Consider the following 22372-nt stretch of genomic DNA (forward strand, 5'->3'; position numbering starts at 1 on the left):
AAAGTCCTTAGTTAGCAATCTTTCAGTTACATGCAGCTGAACATAATTATTAAAGATGAAAGCAATATAGCCCCTTTAAAATGATTTCACTTAGTCATAGTTTGTGATGTTTTTATAGAACAGAAGCTAAAATTGACTTTTGCTAAATTAATTTTAGAACAAATCAAGAGTGAAATTATGGGGGTAAGGAAAATCATTATCTTTCTTGAAAGAATAAGCTACTGTTCATCACAAGTCTTTCAGCAGCACCACACACAAGATTACCAACAAGCAGTTGCTATGGCAATTAAAATAATTTTTATCTATTCTATAACTCTTTGTGGCAATGCCTTGCTACTCAAGTTCCAAACTGATCTTTCGCCCAGAGCGTGGATTTTCCTCATGGAGTTCTCTAAAGTCAGTTGCACGGCTTTGGAGTTTAATCTACATCAACATAAGAACAATACAGCCACAAATATATCTTTTAAATCTATTATTTATGTTTTCCAGGGAGTGTAACTTCCCATACACCCATCCATCACCTAAAGTCTAACTCTTCTGTTCTGAATTTATGAATAACCTTTGCAGTGCAGGGTCATGATATTTTGAAAGCTGCGTGGAAAGTATTTCTCTGTGTAATTTTGCCGTGACTGGTAACTACCGCCCTATACCAAAAAAACAGAAACAACCAACCAACCAACCAGTTTTTGGAGTTAAACTACATAGGCAATTTTAATAATATCATTGAGTCATTATTAATCATGTATAATCCCTTCCCCTTGCCATATTTATTAATCCTTAAAGGTTTCCAGAGAACTGTTCTATTCCAGCATTCTTCACATACCATCTGTTCAAGCTCGTTCTTTGTATTCTTACTAGCTTTTCACAGATGCCGCTTTTCAAATTGGCAAATCTCCTCAGGAACATCACCTGGCTCTCATTGCCCCCTACTCCAGGGAGCCCCGAGTCATCACAGTAATATCAGCATCAGAGCAGATGTGCCATATTCTCTGGAATATTTCCCTCCCTTGGCAGAGTTCTTGAGTGCAAATTTTAAGGTTAAAAAAAAAAACCCAAAACAAAACAAAAAACTTTTGGGTATGAGCATTTTCTGCAAATGCTTTCCCTATGTAACCAGTTCAGTGCTCACGAGCCTTATTTCTGCTCTCCAGGAGATTTGGTCAGAGAGCAATCTCTCTTCTCAGAGTACAGAGCAGAAACAGACACCCAGAGGCAGAGGCCAGGAGAGAACCCTGGAAACCAATGGAAGAGAGATGCAAAGCGGTGTCAAATTATACAAGGCTCCACTTTTTAAAAATGAACTGGGTCTACTCTACCATAGAGAATAGTCAGAGTTCTGGTTTGGGCAGAAGAGAAGATGTTGTTTCTGGAAGTTATGCGAAATACAACTGTGACTACCTACTCAACACAAAATGGAGGCCTGAGACATTTGCTGTGGAATTAGACCAGTGAAGGCCATTAGTCTGTGTAACGGATCTTAGCTCTTCATTAAATGTCAAGCTAGGATATCTAAATGACACAAAAGCACACCTTCCAGACGTACAACTTGCCTGTTCCACATGGACCCAACTTCAAGGTGAAAGGCTAGAAAAGACACTGAAACAATGTCAAGTTAGGGGGAATTAGAACAGGGTTCTAGAGTCAGGTACTGATGAATCAGACACCTCAGTTTCCTATCTCTGAAGTGAGCAGTGGGAACAGACAACCACTGCGTCCCTCCCAGCTTGGAGGTCACGGAGGGCCTTATACACAATATATTTACACTTTACGTTGAATTGGCTTGCATCCACTTCCAGAACTGAAGAGGTGGCAAGATCAGTAAGGGGCAAAAAGAACAGAAAAGAACCATGAATCTTTAGGGCGAATCATAAACGAAGATCAGAAAAGTTTTTCTACGTAAAGGACACCCCAGTGGGGGCTGCACATTCTGCCACCGCAGCACAGAGGAGAGGAAGCTGGCCAGGTGGCCAGCAGACGAGCCCCAGATGCTTCATCTTTAAAAGAGGGAATTAAAGAAGATGGATGTGCTCGCAGAAGGGGGTGCACCCCCCCGGATTAAGCCTGATTACAGGACACTGACCACAAGAGTGTCTCCTCACAGCCTCCCGTCTCCCCATCCCTCACCCTTTCTTTTTCCAAACCCACAGAAAACCTTCAGTGGGTCAAAGAGGATTTCAATCGACTGAGACACTCTGCAATCGAAAGTTTCCATCCATTACACATTTTACCCGGGACGAGACCGGCCAATTTAAAGGAGGTGAACAAATCCTTCAGTAATTCAATTATCAGAAGAAATTCACCAGGCTTAACAAAAGCTTTCCCCTCAAAAAGCTCCTCTTTTTCCTTTACTGGGGGCTGGGGAGACTGTTGGGGTTTTCTTATAATTTGTTTTGGCTTAGGTATTAATCACCCAGATCCTCATCTCAACTTCCCACTTTACAATTAGACCTTGGTCATTTACCTTTATCAACAAGGACTTCGAAGACCTTAGAGGAAATGCAGCTTCCCAAGTGAATACTAAACTTCTCTCTCTCTTTCTCTTTCTCTCTCTCTCCCCCTCCCCCAACTCCCTCTCCCCGCCTTGCCTTTCTCAGTACTAGGTCTGGGTAAATTCGTAAAAGTGACTGTATTCGGCAACCTTGCTCTTACCACTTACCTGAGTTTTTCCCTTTTAATTCTAGGCTCTTCCTGAGCCATCCCAATCTATCTGTTCTGAAATGCCCCACCCCAAGCCTACCCCACACCTATTCAGACTTCTCAGTCCCAGTGTTCCATTCACTGTTCTACCCCAATTCCCCAGTCTTACTCCCTTTTAGTCTTAAAAGTAGTAGGCCAGTTTATGTTGGCAAACTCATTTGACTAAGGAGTTTATGTCTTAAAAGTTCATTGCTCCTGGGGCCAGTGCGTATTTAAAAGAAAATCCAGGCACAGGTATCTTAATACTGTTCTGTCCAACATGGTAGCCCCTAGCCATACGTGACTATTAAATATAAATTAAGATTAAATAAAATTTTATTTTAAATTTTTTTAATTTAAAAAAAATACTTATTTTAAATCTATTTTTCCTGAACCATGAGAGATTGTGGACTCAAACAAACTGAGGGCTTCAGAGGGGAGGGGGTTGGGGATTGAGATAGGCTGGTGATGGGTAGTAAGGAGGCCATGTATTGCATGGAGCACTGGGTGTTATACGCAAATAATGAATCATGGAACATTACATCAAAAACTAAGGATATACTGTATGGTGACTAACATAATAAAAAATTATTATAAAAATAAATTAATAAAATCCAAAAATGCACATGTACTTGAGTGATAAAACTATAAAGAACTAAGTACTTAAAAAGTCAGGATAATGTTTACTTTTGTGGGGAGGGAAGCAGATAAGGAACAAGAAGAGTTTTTGGGTTATCTGACAGAATTGTATTTACTAACCTGGTTGTGGTTGCAAGGATGTTCACCTTAGAACTTAATAAACCACACATTTGTTCAAAAAAAAATCTAATTTTTCTGTCTCTCAGTGGCCCTAGTGGTGTTTTGAACCATATAAATATTTCTATCAATGTATGAAGTTCTAATAGTCAGCTCTCTCCTAACATAAAGGAATTCATTTTCATGGTGGACTGTGGATATGACCTATTTCTCGGCTGAGAAACTCTCCAAGGGCTAAAAATGAATATATTAGTGTGTTGGAGGTATATATTCAGGAATCGGGTAAGAGGTAGCTGGGCGAGGGAGAGATGGCTATCTTTTGATGAAAAGTATGCGCTAGCATTTGGCATAAGCAGGCCAACTGAAAATAAGGTAGAGAGGTGTTCTCTTTTTATATTAAAATGAAATCCTCCACCACCCATTGTACAGATGAGGAAACTGAGATGAAAAAGGTTGAAGTAATTTTTGCAAAGCTTTGAACCAGAATGCAAAATCTGGTCTCTGTTTTAACGTTCCTTGCGCTGTACCACACTGCCCGTCAATCTCTGTCACCAAAGAAAAGCAGGCAGGACTCCCAGCCACTGTTCCTGAAAGCCCAGTTTTCTTTCCCTTCAAAGGGGGGCTTGGGGTATGTCAGTGCAAAGTAGTAAATCTTTTTTTTTTTTTTTAAGATTTTTTTTTTTAAATTTCAGAGAGCGAGGACAGACAGAGCCAGAGCAGTGGGGAGCATCAGAGGGAGAGGGAGAAGCAGGCTCCCCGCTGAGCAGGGAACCCAATGAGGGGCTTGATCCCAGGCCCCCCGGATCATGACCTAACTGAAGGCAGATGCTTAACCAAATGAGCCCCTCCCAGGTGCCCCCAAAGTAGTCCATCTTTTTTTTAACACATCTGAGATAATTCTAGATTTATATGCAGTTGTAAGGATACCGAGAGATCTTCAACATATTTTTCTAATCTGCTACATATTGGACACTCTACTTGGTGTTGAGCACAGAGACAAGATGGTCTTTGCCCTTGAAGACTTTAGGAGCTAGTGGAGAGCACACAAGTGAATAACTAATACAGAGCTGCTTAAAACAAAACTGTAATGCCATTTTCACGTCTCAATGAGCAAACAGCAACCAGCAATGCTGTTCTAGCAGAGCTACTGGGAAGACCCTCCATACTTCAGAGCTAAGAGCGAACAGTGCGAGGGGGCGCCTGGGTGGCACAGCGGTTAAGCGTCTGCCTTCGGCTCAGGGCGTGATCCTGGCGTTCTGGGATCGAGCCCCACATCAGGCTCCTCCGCTATGAGTCTGCTTCTTCCTCTCCCACTTCCCCTGCCTGTGTTCCCCTCTCTCGCTGGCTGTCTCTATCTCTGTCAAATAAATAAATAAAATCTTAAAAAAAAAAAAAAGAGCGAACAGTGCGACGAATTGCAAAGCAAGCTGGCAAGAGGCATCAACTATTTCAATCTTCCAGCTAATAGTTTTGAGTGCCTGGTATATGCCAGGCAGTGAACTAGAACCTGTGGATGAAAACAAAGCAGACAATGTCCAGCCCTCTGGAACTCACAGTCTTGTCTTGTTGACAGGCAGAGAGCATTGTCTTGTTGACAGGCAGAGAGCATTTGCAGGAAGGGCTCTGCTAGGGGAAGTCAAGCTTTTGGGGAAGCAGCTGTGGGAGGGCTGAATTCAGCTTTTGTGGGTGCGAGGAGGCTATCCCGGAGGACAGGCCAGGAGGAGTTAGCTCGCCACAGACAAAAGGTGCACACGAGTTGGCCAGGGGAAGAGGCGGCAGGCCGCTGTGGACAAAGACTAGCCTAAACTGGACGGACAGCAGGAGCAGCACGTGGGAAGGCTCGATATTCAAAGAGAATGGCCTAAGAAAATCTAGCCAAACTGTCTCAAAGAATAACTCAGAATACAAAAAACCAAGACAAAAACCCACAAACAAAAATCCCACCAAAAAAAAAAAAAAACAAAAAAACCCCAAAGAATGAAAAAAAAACCTCTCAAACATATTTTTATCATATCATTACTTGTAATAGTGGAACACTGAAAAATAGTCATTTCCGTAAAAGAGAGTTGGTTTAGTTATAGACGGTACATCCACAATATAGAATATTTTGTAGCCATTTAAAATAAGGATTACTGGGGTGCCTGGGTGGCTCAGTCAGTTAAGCATCTGACTTCAGCTCGGGTCATGATCCCGGGGTCCTGAGATGGACCCCATGTCGGGCTCCCTTCTCCCTCTTCACCCTGCTCATGGCTCACTCTGTCTCAAATAAAATCTTCAAAAAAATAAATAAAATAACGATTACAAGTGCGATTTTTTAAATCAAAAATGCATATGTGAAAATGTTAAATGAAAAAAGCAGGATACATAATTTATGCCCAATATGAGCATGACCATGGTAAATATGTGTGTGTGTGTGTGTGTGTGTAATCGAATGGAAAGACGCAAGTTAAAATATTAACACTGAGCGTCTCTGGATGGTCAGATTATAGGTGGATTTTATGCATATGCCAATTTCTAACCTGCTAGTTAGTTTGGAGCAAAACCCAGCTCCACCGTTTACTTTGTGTGCAATCGTGGGCGAGTCATTTCACTCCGCTGTGTCCCAGTCTCTGCATCTGTGAACGAGGAACAGCACCTATGTGAGAGGTTGTCGTAAGCATCAACATGGTGCAGTATCTGGGCGTGCTATTATTGGTGTATCGGTATTAGTGTTCTACTCTACTTTTTAAATTCTTCCATAATGCACTTATAGGACTTCCGTAACGGGAAACTTTTTAAGTCTCTCTGCATTAAAAGAAGTGCCTCACGTTCTAAGTTAGTGATGCGTCACCTTAAATGAAAACACTGACAAGGAGCAGCTAACCCATCTTGACAAAACACAGAGAAATGTCAGAGAAGGATCGCTCAAAGAGGAGGAGGATGTCTGAGCTGACTTTCGAAGGATAAAGATCGCAGAAGGCAGGAGGGAATTCAAGACAAATGAATCATCAAGGAAAGACTTGGAATCTTAGTCATTTCAAGGCAGAAGCCACTTGAAGATCATGCAGGTTTCCCTTTGCCCTACAAATTCTTCAAGGTGTTCCCATTCTACTTTTGGCCAGTTCTTTTTACTAGAAAGGGTTTCCACGTACGGATACTCATCTACCATTGTCCTCGCAAAGGAAAAAATCCAAGAACAAAATCCAAGCAACATGCCCACCCCGACAGATGCATTCGGGTGTAAGAGACAATTAAGCGCGGTCCATCCAGGCAATGCGCCCCAACTGATCCACGGTTGTGATGCCTGTGCTTAGCTTTGAGACGCCTCCCAGACATCGCTAACTCTCCTGGTCTTCGGTACAAAAGCTGCGACAGCACTGAAAGCTTAGGTAAGCAGCAGCATATGACTGCAATGGAAAGAGAGGCAATGAGAAATATGAAAAGAACGATACTCTTTTAAAACAGTGTCATCGCTTCGACATAGTAAAGGTACTTGTCAATAGTACTTGGCACCACAGAAAGAAGAGATGGAACTGGAGAAGTCAGTGGGTGGCTGGAGAAGCAACATCAACACTGTATGCCAAGAGCAGGACAGGAGAAGTGGGACAGTCAGGAACGTAAAGGCTAGGCCTGATTGGACGTTATCTTCAGCTTGGAGGTTTGAGGTCTACTGAGAGCTGAACAATGTCATCAAGGGCTGAGCCTGTCGAACCTGTGACCTGTCCCGATGACCCAGAAGCGTAATTAAAACTGACCTACGTGATAAAGACAGCACTGCTCACCAGGGGGGAAAGACAGATTATTCAGTTAATGTGTTGGGACATGTGGATAAAACCCTGGAAAACAGAGCTAAGTCCCTACTTCACTCTTTACCTCAAAATTAATTCTTGATGGATCAAATCCTTAAATGTGAGAAGTAAAACTGTAAGAAGAAAATTCTTTGAAAATTACACAGCAGTGAAGACTTTCCCAATATGCCACCACACTGAGAAGTCTTCAAATAAAAAATGTACAGGGGAAAAAAAAACCTCACTGAAGGTAAGTCAGACGTGAAACTTGCAATCCATACCCCAGGCAAAGGGTCTAGTCTCAAAATATAGATCGCTCTCCTACAAATCGATAAGAGAAATACCAACCTATCGATGAAAAGCAGAAAAAAGAAATACAACTAATGACAGGAGGAGATGCTGAGCTGCATTCACAATGAGAGAAATGCAAATAAAAATTATCGCACATGTCATTTGTCACCTATCACATGGGCAGAGCTGCAGAAGCTCTTTACATATTAGTAAAATTTTTATGAGGGAAATTGGCATCATTGATCAAAATTGCAAACATGCAGTCTTTGACCTGCAATTCCACCTCTAATAATTTATCCTTTATATGCCTTTTTTAAAACTTTTTAAAAAAGATTTTATTTACTTATTTGAGAGAGAGAGAGCAGGAGGAGAGGGAGAAGCAGACTCCCCGTGGAGCAGGGAGCCCGATGTGGGGCTTGATCCCAGGACCCGGGATCATGACTTGAGCCGAAGGCAGACACTTAACCAACTGAGCCACCCAAGCGCCTCCAAAAGCTTTTTATTCTGAAGAAATTCAAACACCTATGAAAGCAGAATAGCCTAATGAACCTCTGTGCCCCCATCACTCAGTGTCGACAGTTACTAACTCATGGCTTGTCTTAATGGATCTTACTCCCATGCTACGGCCACTCCCTTTCTCTCTCCCCCATATTCTCTTGAAGCAAAGCTCAGGTATCGTATCATCCCATCCATAAATACTTCTATTATGTGTTATGTGTCTCTAAAGGAGACACAGCCTTTAACATTACAAGACCATTATCACAACTAAGAGTATCCATAAGAGTTCCTAAATACCAACGAATTTCCAACTCTCGAAAATGTTTTAGGCTTTTTGTTTGAATCAGGTTTCCAAATGAGGCCCACACATTCCTATCAGACAGAACATCTGAAGTAACAGCAATCATTCACGCATGTGTAAGATGGTATCGTTTTCAAACTCTTCCCAAGGTATCTGTCCAATTTGCTCTGTCCTATCTGGTCAGGTTTCTCAGTGGTCCTTCCTCCATCTTGAACATGTGTGAAGTAACATATACACAAAGTCATTCCTTTCACCGTTGTTTACAAGAGTCAAGATATAAAACAACCTGAATGTTTATCCCTGTCAGGCTACTTTCAAAGTCAGGTGGATATTTATGTTCAGGTATGAAAACAGCTCTAAGGCACACGGTTAATTGGAAGAAGCAATGTGTACAGTATACTACGATTTGTGTTAATAACAGAGAGCTAGTCAGATGACAGATGGAGACAGGTTTTTTGCTTGTATATGTTTAGGATATTTCTGGAAGAACAACCAAAAAGTATTCTGGAATAACAACAGTGGTTGCCTCCTCAGAGGCACACCTGATAACTGCAACTTCGGTTTGGGAGAGCGAGAAACTCTCTTCTCTAAGGCAACTTTGCACCTTTTCAATTGTTTGCCATCCACACTTATTAGCTCTTCAAAATAAACTGAATTTAAAAACATATCTCTGCTCAGAAAAAAATCCCTTCGTCTTCTCTGCTACCCTGTATTTTTTACTCACTCTTTTGCTGTGTTTACCTAACTCCATCACCCACAAAACTGCGAGCAACTGTGTCCCCAAAGAGTTCCCATCCCCAGCATCTAGCACGTTGCTTTCCACATGGAAAGAGACTTTAAAAAAAAAAAAATTGTTTTAAATGTTGTCCCGAAGAATGATGAAGACTTTTTCCCTGAAATAAAGTCTGGCCACCTTTACATGTGGCCCTAAAAGAGCAGCTAAGCAGGACCGCAAGAACATGTACCCGCTAGTTCTGGGATCTATCTGGAAATGCGCTCTCATCCTTCCAAAGAGGGAAGGAAAAGAGAGGCAGAGAAACAGAGACAAAGGGGGATCGAAGCTGGGTCTGAGAAGATCAGACTGGACTAAAGCAGGGCTCTTAAGCAGAATCCATTTGGGAAGAAACCATCATGTGAAAGAACGGGAAGGGGATCGCTTGAAGTCTTAGGTGATCCGAGCAAGGGCTACGCTAAGAAGAAAACAGGCTTATGGTGAAGTCCGCTTTAAGCATTCTGCTGCCCTTCCTGTCCTTGTTCCTGCAGAGGCTGCAACTTCAATAGTGAGGCCAGGACACAGGCATCCGGATTCTAGAGCTAATTCGCTGGATTTCACACCAGCGCCAGCATCCTGAGCACTTCCTAAGGACAGGCCTAAGGGTTGGCGACATTTTTATTAGCAATAAGCCCTGCCACCTTCTGATTATCTACAGATTTAAGACCACATAACCAACCCCGACGTCAGTGCAGGCAGAGGGGGAGGAAACCAGCTAAGAGGCTCTAAATCCCTCCTAACACTTGCCGCTTCCGTATCAGCAAGATTAGAGCAGTCAACAGCCATCTGCGCACGTTCAGACTCCAGGGGCCAGACTGGGACCGTCCCTCGTCCCGGGCAGGCTGCTCCAAGTCAGTGCAGGGTACAGGCGCCGTCCTCCCGGTGGCAGTGACCAGCCCAAAAAGCCCACGACAGCCAGGAAGGCAAAGCAAGGGGCTCGCCCCCTGCAGCCATGCTGAAACAGAGCGAGAGGAGGCGGTCCTGGGGCTACAGGCCCTGGAACACTACGGAGGGTGAGGAGGCGTCCCAGGCCGGCGGCGGCCCGCACCGCAGGAGCGTCTGCTCCCTGGGGGCCCGCTCCGGCTCCCAGGCCAGCATCCCGCCCTGGACCGAGGGCAACTACAACTACTACATCGAGGAGGACGAGGACGGGGAGGAGGAGGACGACCTGAAGGACGACCCGGGCGAGGACGATCGGCAGCCAGAGGCCGCGGCCGCCCAGCCGGACGGCCGCACCGACCTTCCCGCTGTGTCGTCCACGCTGAACGTGAACGTGGGCGGTCAGAGCTACCGCCTGGACTACTGCCAGCTAGCCTGTTACCCCAAGACGCGCCTGGGCCGCCTGGCCACGTCCACCAGCCGCAGCCGCCAGCTGGGCCTGTGCGACGACTACGAGGAACAGACGGACGAGTACTTCTTCGACCGCGACCCGGCCGTCTTCCAGCTGGTCTACAACTTCTACGCGTCCGGGGTGCTGCTGGTGCTGGACGAGCTGTGCCCGCGCTGCTTCCTGGAGGAGCTGGGCTACTGGGGCGTGCGGCTCAAGTACACGCCGCGCTGCTGCCGCATCTGCTTCGAGGAGCGGCGCGACGAGCTCAGCGAGCAGCTCAAGATCCAGCGTGAGCTGCGCGCGCAGGCGCAGGCCGAGGAGGCCGAGGAGCTCTTCCGCGACATGCGCTTCTACGGGCCGCAGCGCCGCCGCCTCTGGAACCTGCTGGAGAAGCCCTTCTCGTCCGTGGCCGCCAAGGCCATCGGGGTGGCCTCTAGCCTCTTCGTGCTCATCTCCGTCGTGGCGCTGGCGCTCAACACGGTGGAGGAGATGCAGCAGCAGGCGGAGCAGGGCGCGGGCGGCGGCGACCCACGGCCCATCCTGGAGCACGTGGAGATGCTGTGCATGGCCTTCTTCACGCTCGAGTTCCTGCTGCGCCTCGCCTCCACGCCCGACCTGCGGCGCTTCGCGCGCAGCGCGCTCAACGTGGTCGACCTGGTGGCCATCCTGCCGCTCTACCTGCAGCTGCTGCTCGAGTGCTTCACGGGCGAGGACCAGGGGCACGGCCGGGGCTCGCCGCGGGAGCACGACATAGAGACCGTGGGCCGCGTGGGCAAGGTGGGCCAGGTGCTGCGTATCATGCGCCTCATGCGCGTCCTGCGCATCCTCAAGCTGGCGCGCCACTCCACCGGCCTGCGCGCCTTCGGCTTCACGCTGCGCCAGTGCTACCAGCAGGTGGGCTGCCTGCTGCTCTTCATCACCATGGGCATCTTCACCTTCTCGGCAGCCGTCTACTCCGTGGAGCACGACATGCCCGACACCAACTTCACCAGCATCCCCCACGCCTGGTGGTGGGCCGCGGTGAGTACTCAGGCTCCGGCTTCCCCGCCCCCCAACCCAGCCTGGAAGAAGCCAGTCCTCCCGTTCCTGGGTTATCCGCCGCCTGCCTTGCTTTGTTCCCGGACCTTCTCCCCACCTTGCTTAGGGGCCACTGCTCTCTCCAGGCCTTTGCTGCATCCAGCGAACAAAAACGAGTTGGAAAGACAAAGTCCAGTAAGTAACTGGAATTTCCAAATGTAGATTTAGTCTCAAATTCCTGGGCAGTCTGCTTGTAAGGACGATTCCTTGTTTCTGCATGTGGGAAAAGCCATCAGCCTCATTCTTACTCGCCACTTATCGAACACCTGTTGTCCTAAATGGTTTGTAAAGTTTAACTTGGTTCAGTATCATAACCCTGTGAAATGGTTAGGATCTTTAAAAAAAAAAAAAAAAAAGAGGACACATTGGAAGTGGCTTCCAATTTGCAGGAAACCCTACATTTATGCAGGGAAAAAGTGAGACTCGGCAGACCAGTGTCCCCCAACTGAAATCCCACTGCTTCTAGCCAATCCTGAGTGTGGAAAGAAGCATCTACAACTGAAACTTGCCCCAGTGTCACTGAACCTCCTTTAGGACGTGGTATTCTTGCCCCATTCTACAGCCGGAGGAATGGAGGTACAGAGGGTTTGAGTGTAGACACCCAGCTAAAGGTAACGGAGCTAGGACCCAAACCTAAGACCATACAAGACACAATCCATGCCCTTCCCACACCCAGCACTGCGTCTTTCAAGCTTCATTTCTGGGGCATGCCTTGCCTATTTTGCAGTCTTTTGGTCATTTTTGTTGTTTTCTTTGGTATTTGCCTCTTTGTAGAAATTTATGTCATTTACTCAAATATCTGTATTTCTGGTATGTCAGGCTAAATCCCTGGCAAATCCCTGAATCACCGGACATGCTGCTTGATAAGTTGACATTTGTACATAGAGGGAAGAAGTGGGTGTGTGATTTTCTCCATTTTTAGAAGTAGACGGTTTATAATGCTGTTAAAAACATTAAGCAAATATAACCAGTTTTTCCCATGTAAGGAACTAGGTATTTTCAACATTAATGCTGGGTGTGTTAGAACCCAGAGTCTGGTATGAATTTCCGAGATGAACCAACCCAGGGCTACTAACAGTGTAGTTCAGTGAGATGGAAGGTTTAAATTTAGATTCTAGTCCCAGATCTGCTAATAACTAGGACCCTAAATAATTGTGAAACCTCACTCCCTTACTGCCTGTCCTCAGTTTTCTTGTCTCTAAAAAGGGGTGCCTACTGAGCTCTATAATTCACTTAGTCTTCTGTCACTGAAAAGCAGAGCACTCACATGTCAAACGGGATTTGTGAGCTCTCTTCCGTGATGGGATGACGTTAGGCTCGTCCCGGTGAGCTAGCCCATTGCTGCACCTCTGACCGTATTCCAGGTGACAAAAGGTCATCCCCATAGTAGATAAACCATGTGTACAGATGGAGCTGATACAGGATGCTTTGTCCCCAGCAAATGACATGTACGTTGGAGGTGAGTAAAGCCGGAAGGGAAAAGAGCAAATCTTCAAGCTGGTGATAAACTACCGAGTTTGCGGGTCAAGTTCCCATTTATCGAAGTATTTCAGAAGACTGGCACGTATGTAGGTGGGGCCTAGGGGACATTTTGATACTATACTTTCAACCCATGAAACTCTTCAAAATTTTGTCTATTAATACAAAAATTGGTATGAATTCTGTTGCTACTAATGATTTTTTTAAAAAAAATTTCCTGAAGTGAATGCCTATTGATTCCATTTAATTTCTTGATCTGCTTAATGTACAATGACACTTAAAACTTTCAAATTACCCCCGTTTTATGTTAACTAAAATTGTTTTAGTCAAAATAAGTTTTTCCCATAAGTTTTACAATAAAAATTGAATCCCTATTCAATTGTTATCGATAATAAATTTTAGTAATTATTGCTTTTGCCAATGAGGGGTTTTCTTTCGTGGCCATTATCTTTATCAGGCACTATTTTCACAGGCCAGAATTTGCACATTTCAGCTTTACTGTTGACCAACTTTAACCTTCACCCATTGCCTTAGTCCATCTTACTGAGAATTTTATAGACTAGTAAAAGTCATTACAAATTAGATACTTCTAAACTAATCTACGAAAACAATAGGAGCAGTTCCCCCTTGAACACTGAAACTCTGCTCTATGCCCCAGGACAACATAGATTAAGCAGATTCTTTTCCATACTTATGATGGCATTCCACATTGTGTACCAAGGGTCTATATTCTCAGCAGAGCAGAGAGAAAAGAACGCGGTCAAAATGATGCAGACAGAATGTCTTGTTTCCTTATGTAGACGCCAAAAACAAGATGCAAAACATGCAGACGAATTCTTCCTGAGAATCACAAAATCCAGCTTACTCATTCACTGAGCTGGGATTGCCAAGTGCTCATCTAAACACCAGGGGTACTGGGTGATTGAACAAAAACCCCAAAAGATGAATTTCTTTCCCTCATGGACTGTACATTCTAATGGAGAAAGAGAATATATAATTTCAGATACTGGTGCATCTTGTGTGAGCTAAGAGGACAGAGAGAGCTGGCTGTAGAATCTGTCGTTGATAGGATGGCCAGAGAAGCCCTCCTGGAGAAAAAGGACATTGAGCTGAAATTTGAAGGGTGAGAAGAAACCCATCTATATAGACATGACTGAACAGAAATGAGAAGAAGTGGAATCCCGAAACTAACTCAGGTGTGGTTATCTTCAAGCCTTTTATTGATCACACATCTCGTAATTTGAAATTTTTTGAGCACACACCCATGATAAATGTGTGTTCAGCTCTTCGTAAATTATGTTACTTATTACTATAATAATGATGCATCACAAACTGCCACAAAACTTAATCACCTAAATTGTCAAGCATTGATTGAGCTTATGAGTTTGCGAGTCCACAGTTAAGGCTGGTTTCAACCAGAATGTTCTTCTCATTTGGGCTGGTGCCAGTCACTCCTATGTCTAATGATCGGCTGGCTGACAGCTGGGATGAAAGAGGGGACTAGAACACATCTCCTTCACCCTCCAGCAGTCAAGTACCCGTGGCCATGGCAATGGGCAAGAGAGGGAATGCAATCTCAATCATGTGAGCACTGCGTAAGTTTCTGGTCATGTCATTTGCTCAACCCATTGGCCAAGGCAAGTCACAAGGCCAAAATCAGAGTCAAGGAGCAGACCAGATGAGCCCACCCAGTGTAGGAAAGCACTGAAAAGTTTTATGGCAAAGAGCTTGGATGCAGGAAGATATAAAGAATTGTCCACTGACAAGACATTTTTCCAGAGGAGACGTACACATGGCCAACATACACGTGAAAAAATGCTCAACATCATTCATCATCAGGAAAATGCAAATCAAAACTGCAATGAGAGATCCCCTCCCACCTGTCAGAATGGCTAGAAAAAGACAAGAAATAACAAGAATCGGCAAGGATGTAGAGAAAAAGGAGCCCTCATGCACTGTTGGTGGGAATGTAAATTGGTGCAGGCACTGTGGAAAACAGTATAGAGGTTCCTAAAAAAAAAATAATTAAAAAATAAAAATACCGTACAATTTAGGAAATCCACTACTGGGTATTTACCCAAAGAACATGAACAGAGTAATTTGAAAAGATATATGGACCCCTATGTTATCTGCAGCATTATTTACAATAGCCAAATTATGGAAGCAGCCCAAGGGTCCACTGATAGATGAATGGATAAAGATGTGGTATGTGTGTATGCGTGTGCGCACGCACACACACGCGCGCGCACACACACACACCCACACGGAATATTACTTAGCCATAAAAAAGAATGAGATCTTGCCATTTCCAACAACATGGATGGACCTAGAGAGTATTATGCTAAGTGAAATGAATCAGAGAAAGACAAATGCCACATGATTTCACTTATATGTGGAACCCTAAAAAATAAAATGAATAAAATAAGCAGAAACATATCCATAAATACAGTGAACAAATTAGAGGTTGCCAGAGGGAAGGGTGGCGGGGGGATGGGTAAATAGGTGAAGGGCGGTGCGAGGTACAGGCTACCAGTTATGGAATTTTAAATGACAGGGATGAAAGGTACAGCATAGGGAATATAGTCAATGGTGTAATCGGGTTGTATGGTGTGACAGATGGTAGCATAACAATGTGTAGACTCACTGAATCACCATGTTGTTCACCTGAAATTAAGGTAACATTGTATGTCAACTATGTTTCCATTAAAAAGAATTAGGTAATACAGTCATTCTGCTGTAGTAAGCTATTACTGCTCAAATATATGTACACGTCAGAAAACACATACTCACTGATAGTGTTTTCCTGACTTCAGTGCTGTCTGCCTTGTACATTCAACCTCATTAGAGACAGATTCTCTAAGGCATCCGTCCATGTGCTGCTCGTACTTTTAGACAACCCCAAACGCAGACTTACTTTTCATCATCTTCCCTCTCTCTATGCCAAGGATCCTACAACCTTCCTCTGTAATTCAGCTCAAGGTTTTAAGAGGCATACAGTCATTTTCATTACTGTGAATACTTCAGCAGCTGCAGAACAAATCCCTCGTGGACATTCACGTCTGCAAATGCTCCCGCATTAGGATGTGAGAGAGCCCCGTCCTCCTCGTCCGTCAAACGGAGATTATTGTAAGCGCTAGTGTAATAGGGAACATATGTAAGCTGCTAGCCTGTAGTACCTCCGCCATAAATAGAAGCTACCATAGCTGTCTAGTTGATAGTCTGTATCACGTGGAAGCCATAACCTTTGCTTCCAGATTCATCGGGGGGGGGGGGAATAAAACAGAAGTGATTCCTTCTCTGCTGGAAAAAGAGAGGCTGTAAGACATGCGAACGGGTCAGCTGTTCTCTCCTGGGAGAGCCTCTGCGTGTCCAGAAAAACAGGCGCGCCCCCGGAGCCGCTCCAGCCATGATGGGCCCCTCCCAGCCGCCTGCGCGTGGGAAATGCATGGCCCAGCTTGGCAAGAGCAGTCAGCTCTGTGAGGACGCTGTCATCCCTGGCCTCCAGCGTGGCTCTGTGTGAAAGCAGAAAAGGGCGACTGGACTGTTCAACGGGCCATTTCCTCCTGAGCTTCAAGAGTAAGTGAAAACTATAGAAACCAAACTATAGAAACCAGGAAAAACTATAGAAACCAGGAAACTGTCATGAACTCATTCCTCCAAAAACTAACAAAAACTCCTCAAAAAGAAACTTTCTAGCTGAGGGAACAGAGAATTGTGCCTATCTCTGTTTTCCCAAAGCGTGTTACCATTTCCTTGCAAATAGGTGGCACTTACAAGATCACTGAGACTTGATTCGATTTGATTTGTATGGATTGATTGCTGGCTTTAAGAATACCCCTTTGGAAGGTGCATCAGCCAACTCAGGACAACAGGGGGGAAAAAAACGTGGCTATTTTAAACAGATGGAATTTGATGCAGGGTTATAGATATGCAAGGGTTAGAAGGTTGGAAGAGCAGCGAGGGGAAACAGAGAACCCAGAGATGGTTACTGCATGGAAGAGCTGTCAACCCTAGAACTGGGGGAACAAATACAAAGTGGAACCCACGAGAACAGAGAAGGAGCCGCTGAGGGGCTGTCGTGGGGACTCCTAGGATGACACCATGAGGTTAGTGTCCTATGTGCCAAAAGATGCTTGAGCCATGGCTATGTGCTTATTGGAGGACGGCGACAGACACCAAAAGCAGGAATAGAGACCCTTAGTTCCTCACCCACCTCCAGCGTCCCAACACTATCTCATTTGCAGAACACAACCAGAAGCCAGCACGCAAGGGGGTCTGGGAAGTGTAGTTTGCAGACTCCCAGCTGCAGGACTCCACGGAAGAGTACAGAGGGTGTCTCGCTTGGGACTGAGAGACAAGGGGTAAATGTCTGGCACAGATGGCAGTAAAGGGAGGCGGCATCCTCTCAGATCCGTCAGAAATAGCAAGGAGACCATAAACAGGGCAAAGGCTCTTAGGCCCTTTTAGGACTTTTGCAACTGTGGACTCCTGACTCTGGCGTGGTCCCCTTTTAGGTCTTTAAATTGTGATCCTCCTGTGGGCCAGTAGGCCTGGTGGGACATGATGGCAGAAGGACGGGAGTCGTAGAGGATAGGGAAAAGTACCAAGCACACCGTGAAGGCGGAAGACGTCATCATTATCCCGTACCTTCCTATGGCTGGAGGAATAGATTTGCCTCAGCTTTTGCACGTCTCCTCCTATTGCACAATTTATATACACAGCACGACTTCAACATATGAAAAAGGCTGGTTGGTCCTCTTTAAGATCCTCTCCTCACCTGTGACCTCATTCTAACAGTGCTTCCACCCCTCAAAACATTCTTCGAATTCCACTGAGGAATTATCTTTGGAGACTGTGATATGTCCATTTACTTCTTTGTAATGGTGCCAGATCTTTACCTTTTGGAGGGTGGATTTGATATTTTAAAATACAGTCCATACCCTTGAGTTTAAGACTGACATCTAGAGTTAACCCTTGAGGTGGCTAAGACTACTTGTTTCAAGGTCATGCCACTGAAGCCTCTGTGCAGATTCTAAACCAAAGAGGAATTCCTCAAATATTTGTCACAGCAGCACGGATCGGCTACATATAGCTTTTGAAGCAAAATCCTTTAAAGGACAACATGCACTGAGGTGTGTAATCATTTTAGCCAGAAACCGCTAGTGTTCACCACCTCAGATTGTTTGGGGTCACTAGAAGGGGTGTTCATTATTTTGAAAAATCAGTTGTGTTCCCTGGGATCCTATTTCCCACATGCATCGATTACCGAGTGCCAAGATTTCATCTATGTCTCATTCATTATGAGGGAAACAAACATTCCTCGTTGAAGGAGAAATTCCTTCTGAAGTATCAGAGGAAAACTGGATGCTTGTCCTCCTTGTGATGGTTAGGAGGCCAAGATTTGCTGATTAATGGGTGAGCTCCTGGGGGAAGGTCACATTCTGGTTCTTGGGACCCAAAGGCTATGGAAAATATGTAAGCCTTCCACGGAATGGTACGTTTCCAGTTAATGGAGTGGCTCAGCCAGCCAGTGTTTCCAGATATTAAGACGGATTGCAGGAATTCTGGTCACATTTCCAGACCCAACCCCTCCTCATGTGAGAACTCACTCTGTGAGGTCACATGCATCAATCTAAGGTTTTCCATTTTTAATGTTCATGAAGGGAGAAATGGGTTTGGTCTGTGGAAAGTGGAGAAAAGTCCTCCAAAGCCAAGGAGCTCTGCATTCCTCTTGGAGCCAAGGAGCAAGAACCACGTCACTGGTTGAGTCAAACTGTCCACAGAACAGACAATGCAAAGATTAGCTGTGCTTTTTGAGCAAATTCTTCAGGACCAGTCACACAGAGCCTCCTAGCAAAGAGATCTTTCCTCTAAAAATAAAGATCCAAGACATACAAAAATATTTAGACTATTATGAGCATTAAATATTTAATCTCCCTTAAGCCAACAACTCTTTTTGCTTTTGACTCTTCACTCAAAGTTCAGCCAAAATAAATAAATAAATAAAAATGAAGTGGAGGTTGGGAGTGAAGTAAAGCCAGTGTGGGGATTGATCTGAAGTTTACGATAGGCACTTTGTCTCAATTATCTTCCTCTGCGTCCTCCTAGCCCCCTGCCCTCCCATCTTGCAGGCTGGTTTAGCTCAGAGCCTCTGCTTTGGCCTTTCGTGGATGTTTGCTGTCCTTAACTGCCCCTTCCTATCACTCATCTCTGTTCCCGGACTCCCTGTAGGCTTCCTCCAGGGCAAGTAGACCGAGTGACTCAACACTCACAGAGGTAGGAGTGCTGTGCTTCGTGACCTATGAAAGCCATGGTTCAGTTCATGTACCCGGACAGAGACCTCACTCAGGTTCTTTTCCTTCGGGTACAGCCAGTGACAAGACACACACACAAACATACTTTGAGATTAACCCACAATCTCACTGTACCACTGCCTCTCATCACATCCTTTGGGGCGAAAATCTGGAGCCAGAGGGACCCCCTGTGCCGTTTCCCTCCTGTTCAGCAGGGTCGAAGCAGGAGCCCATTTCCACAGCCCATTGGTCTCATAAGCATGAGAACTAACATTATCACTCGCACACCACACCAGACACTCCTTATTCAACACCCCTACGGGGTAGGTACGGCTATTGTCCCCGTATTTCACAAGTAGAAACAGAGCCCGAGAGAACGGAGGGGACTTGCCCAAGTCACACAGCTGGGAGATGGACTCAGAGCCATGTAGCCTCAAGCCATCTCGGTTTCCTTAAGCTGGTCTCCACCATCCTGCCTCTCTGAGGTGCTTGCTCGTGTTGTCCACCATGGGAAGGGGCAGCCCGCCCTCAGCAGGGCCCTCCCCGGAGAGGAACAGTGAGAGGTGGTACGTCCCCCGCCCCGAAGAGGAGGTCAGGCTTCCACTCTTTTATGGTCTGGAAGGAGCTGTGGTTCTCATCAGAGACACCAAATCAGCCCAGGTGGCCTGCTTCTCTATGCCATCCTAACTAAGCAATCGCACTTACCCTAAGTTCTAACTAACCCTTACATCAAAACAAAAATGTTCACATTTCTGAGCTAAACACCATCTTCGTATGGGTCAACAGGCTGTGCCTTTTACTACCATCTGCCAGAAAATCATGGCAAAACCACAAATCAGTGAAGCAAACAGTGCCCCCTGGAGTTGTGCAAAGCACAGGGGTTTTTTGTTTTTTTCAACTAAGCAACAGCCCTGCCTACGAGCCTTCTAGTAATTTAGCCAATAGTCTGGGAACCAACGGGAGGCTCAGTACATGAGGCTTAAAAAAAAAAAAAAAATAGGCCCCAAGAGATTTTCCCAGGTTTTCTGTCTCCACTGACTGATAACTAGTCCCATGGGTATCTGCATTTTAAAGCAGAAGCTTGTTAACCTAAGTAAATCTCTAATTAGTGGAATTTAAAGCAGTGTGCAAGAGTGATGGGAGGAATTTCATGCAGGATGAACCTATTTTTGGTCTGTGATGTCTTACAGAAAAGTCCCTTTGCAAAATAATGAGTGTGTGTTTCTCCAGACATTTGCAATTACAGCATCTCATATACAGTCTCTCATTTGAACGACATAAGAACTGAGAAGTATTATAATTGTCTCCATTTTAAAGATGAGAGAAGCACTACAGATGAGGCTGTCTAATGCCTTTCGTGGGCCTGATACTGGGTTAAGTGCTTTATATTCATTTCCTTATTTAGTCTTCAGGAGAAGATGAAGTGTTGGGTAGTATCCTCCTATTTCAGATGAAGGAACCAAGGTTTGGCGACTGAATGTTTTGCTCACGGGTATTCAGCGGGGAAGGGTCAGAGTTGGGACTTGGACTCACGTATGACTGCTTCTAAGCCCGAGCTCTTCCCGGTATGCCTATTTTGTGGGTAAAGCCAGGGCCCCTGGTCCTAAAGCTGGCCCCTCTGAGGGGAGGCAGAGACTAACATTTATTGAAGCCATGCTACCCCAGGAAATCTACTCCTGGTATCTTCTGTGCTCTCTGCAACCCCCTAAAGCAGCTATGATCTCCCCTGTATTGTGTAGAAGAAAATATATAATAGTCAGAATTTAAGCCCAAGACTTCCAGTTCCACAGCTGTGTTCTTTCCATGACGCAGATCCTGCAGGCGAACCTTCTGGTCCCTCCTAAAGCTGGCTCTGTGGGAGCTGTTACCTGACCTACGTGTACCTTCAGGGAGACAGAGGACACTGTCCCACCTGGTTCTCTCCTTGTCTTCTCCTCCATCCCATTGCTAACAATTCCATCCCGCTTCCTTTCCTGTACAGGTGAGCCTCTCCACTGTGGGCTACGGAGACATGTACCCAGAGACCATCCTGGGCAGGCTTTTTGCCTTCCTCTGCATTGCTTTTGGGATTATCCTCAACGGGATGCCAATTTCCATCCTCTACAACAAGTTCTCTGACTACTACAGCAAGCTCAAAGCTTATGAGTATACTGCCATGAGAAGGGAAAGGGGAAAGGTGGAGTTCCTGCAAAGAGCCAGAAAGAAGATGGCGGAGTGTTTGGCTAGAAGCCACCTACAGCCCCCACCAAGGCAAGAGAGTTGATGTTTTGAAGGACACGTGGCTGACAGACCCCGTGAACCTCAAGGTTTCAATGCTCCTGTGTATTATCAGAATTGACAGTACAAGGACACAGGAGGTAGTCATACACAAGGGCATCCAGTTCAGAGTTCTATGCCTGGAAATGTCCATTTTGGCCCCAACTGGAACTGCCTCATTTGTTCTTTAACTGTGTCGTGAGAGTCTGACCTCCCCAGTGACACTGGTACTGAAAACTCCTTGAGAGGAGCAACATCTTAGATTTCTAGTACAGCTTCTCATGGCTTCTCAATAAGCATTTTTAGACTTGAGTTGACATGAGAAGAGTTTCCTTGAAGAAAAGAAATCCCTAATTTTCCAGAGAGAAAGAGAGAATGTTGCAGCATGAGCTTTAGAGTTAGACCAACCTTAGTCAGAAGCCCAGACCTACCGGATGTAGCATTTAGGGAATTTGCTTTCACTGTCTGTGCCTCAGTTTCTTCCATTGTGGAAAGTAGGTAGTAAGACCTACCTTGTAAGATCAGCATGGGGACTGGAGACAGTAAATGCTCAATAAATGGTAGCTGTTAAAATTGTGTGAGTGGTTGTTTGTCTAAGACACTCTCCAAACAGGTGGTTCTCAGCCCAGGGGTATTTGGCACCCCCAGGCCCCCTTGCTCCCGGACATTTGGCAATATCTAGACATGTGTTTGACCGTCACCCCTGCGAAGGAGGATGGGAGTGGCTACTGGCATTTCACAGGTGAGGCTTGGGATGCCGTTCTGTATGCAGCAGACAGCCCCGCGACAAAGGATTATCTGAGCCCAAAGTCAACAGAGCCAAAGCTGAGAAAGCCTCATCTAGACGGCGCACAGGAGGCCCCAGACCGGTCCTGT

General features: G+C 45.4%; 1 protein-coding gene across 3 annotated transcripts; it reads left to right on the plus strand.

Annotated features, from left to right (window-relative positions):
• Window positions 1-10013: 10013 nt before the first annotated feature.
• KCNV2 (potassium voltage-gated channel modifier subfamily V member 2) lies at window positions 10014-22114 on the plus strand. Of its 3 annotated transcripts, none has more exons than XM_040620401.1 (2): window positions 10014-11411; window positions 21222-22114. In XM_040620401.1, the coding sequence occupies exons 1-2, from the start codon at window positions 10014-10016 to the stop codon at window positions 21501-21503; spliced, it is 1680 nt and encodes a 559-aa protein (XP_040476335.1). In that variant the 3' UTR covers window positions 21504-22114. The 3 variants fall into 3 exon arrangements, 1 of the variants encoding a protein (XP_040476335.1); XR_005831891.1 differs by lacking the exon at window positions 10014-11411 and adding an exon at window positions 16316-16523 and having other exon boundaries at window positions 21222-21308; XR_005831892.1 differs by lacking the exon at window positions 10014-11411 and adding an exon at window positions 16957-17053 and having other exon boundaries at window positions 21222-21308.
• Window positions 22115-22372: the final 258 nt, after the last annotated feature.

The sequence above is a fragment of the Ursus maritimus genome, unplaced genomic scaffold (genome assembly GCF_017311325.1).
Source record: "Ursus maritimus isolate PB19 unplaced genomic scaffold, ASM1731132v1 scaffold_34, whole genome shotgun sequence".
In the NCBI taxonomy this organism is placed as follows: domain Eukaryota; kingdom Metazoa; phylum Chordata; class Mammalia; order Carnivora; family Ursidae; genus Ursus; species Ursus maritimus.

Coding starts and splice junctions, on each gene's coding strand:
- KCNV2 (XM_040620401.1), top strand. CDS start 10,014: ATGCTGAAACAGAGCGAGAGGAGGCGGTCCTGGGGCTACAGGCCCTGG. Junction 11,412..21,221: donor ACGCCTGGTGGTGGGCCGCG/GTGAGTACTCAG, acceptor TTTCCTGTACAG/GTGAGCCTCTCCACTGTGGG.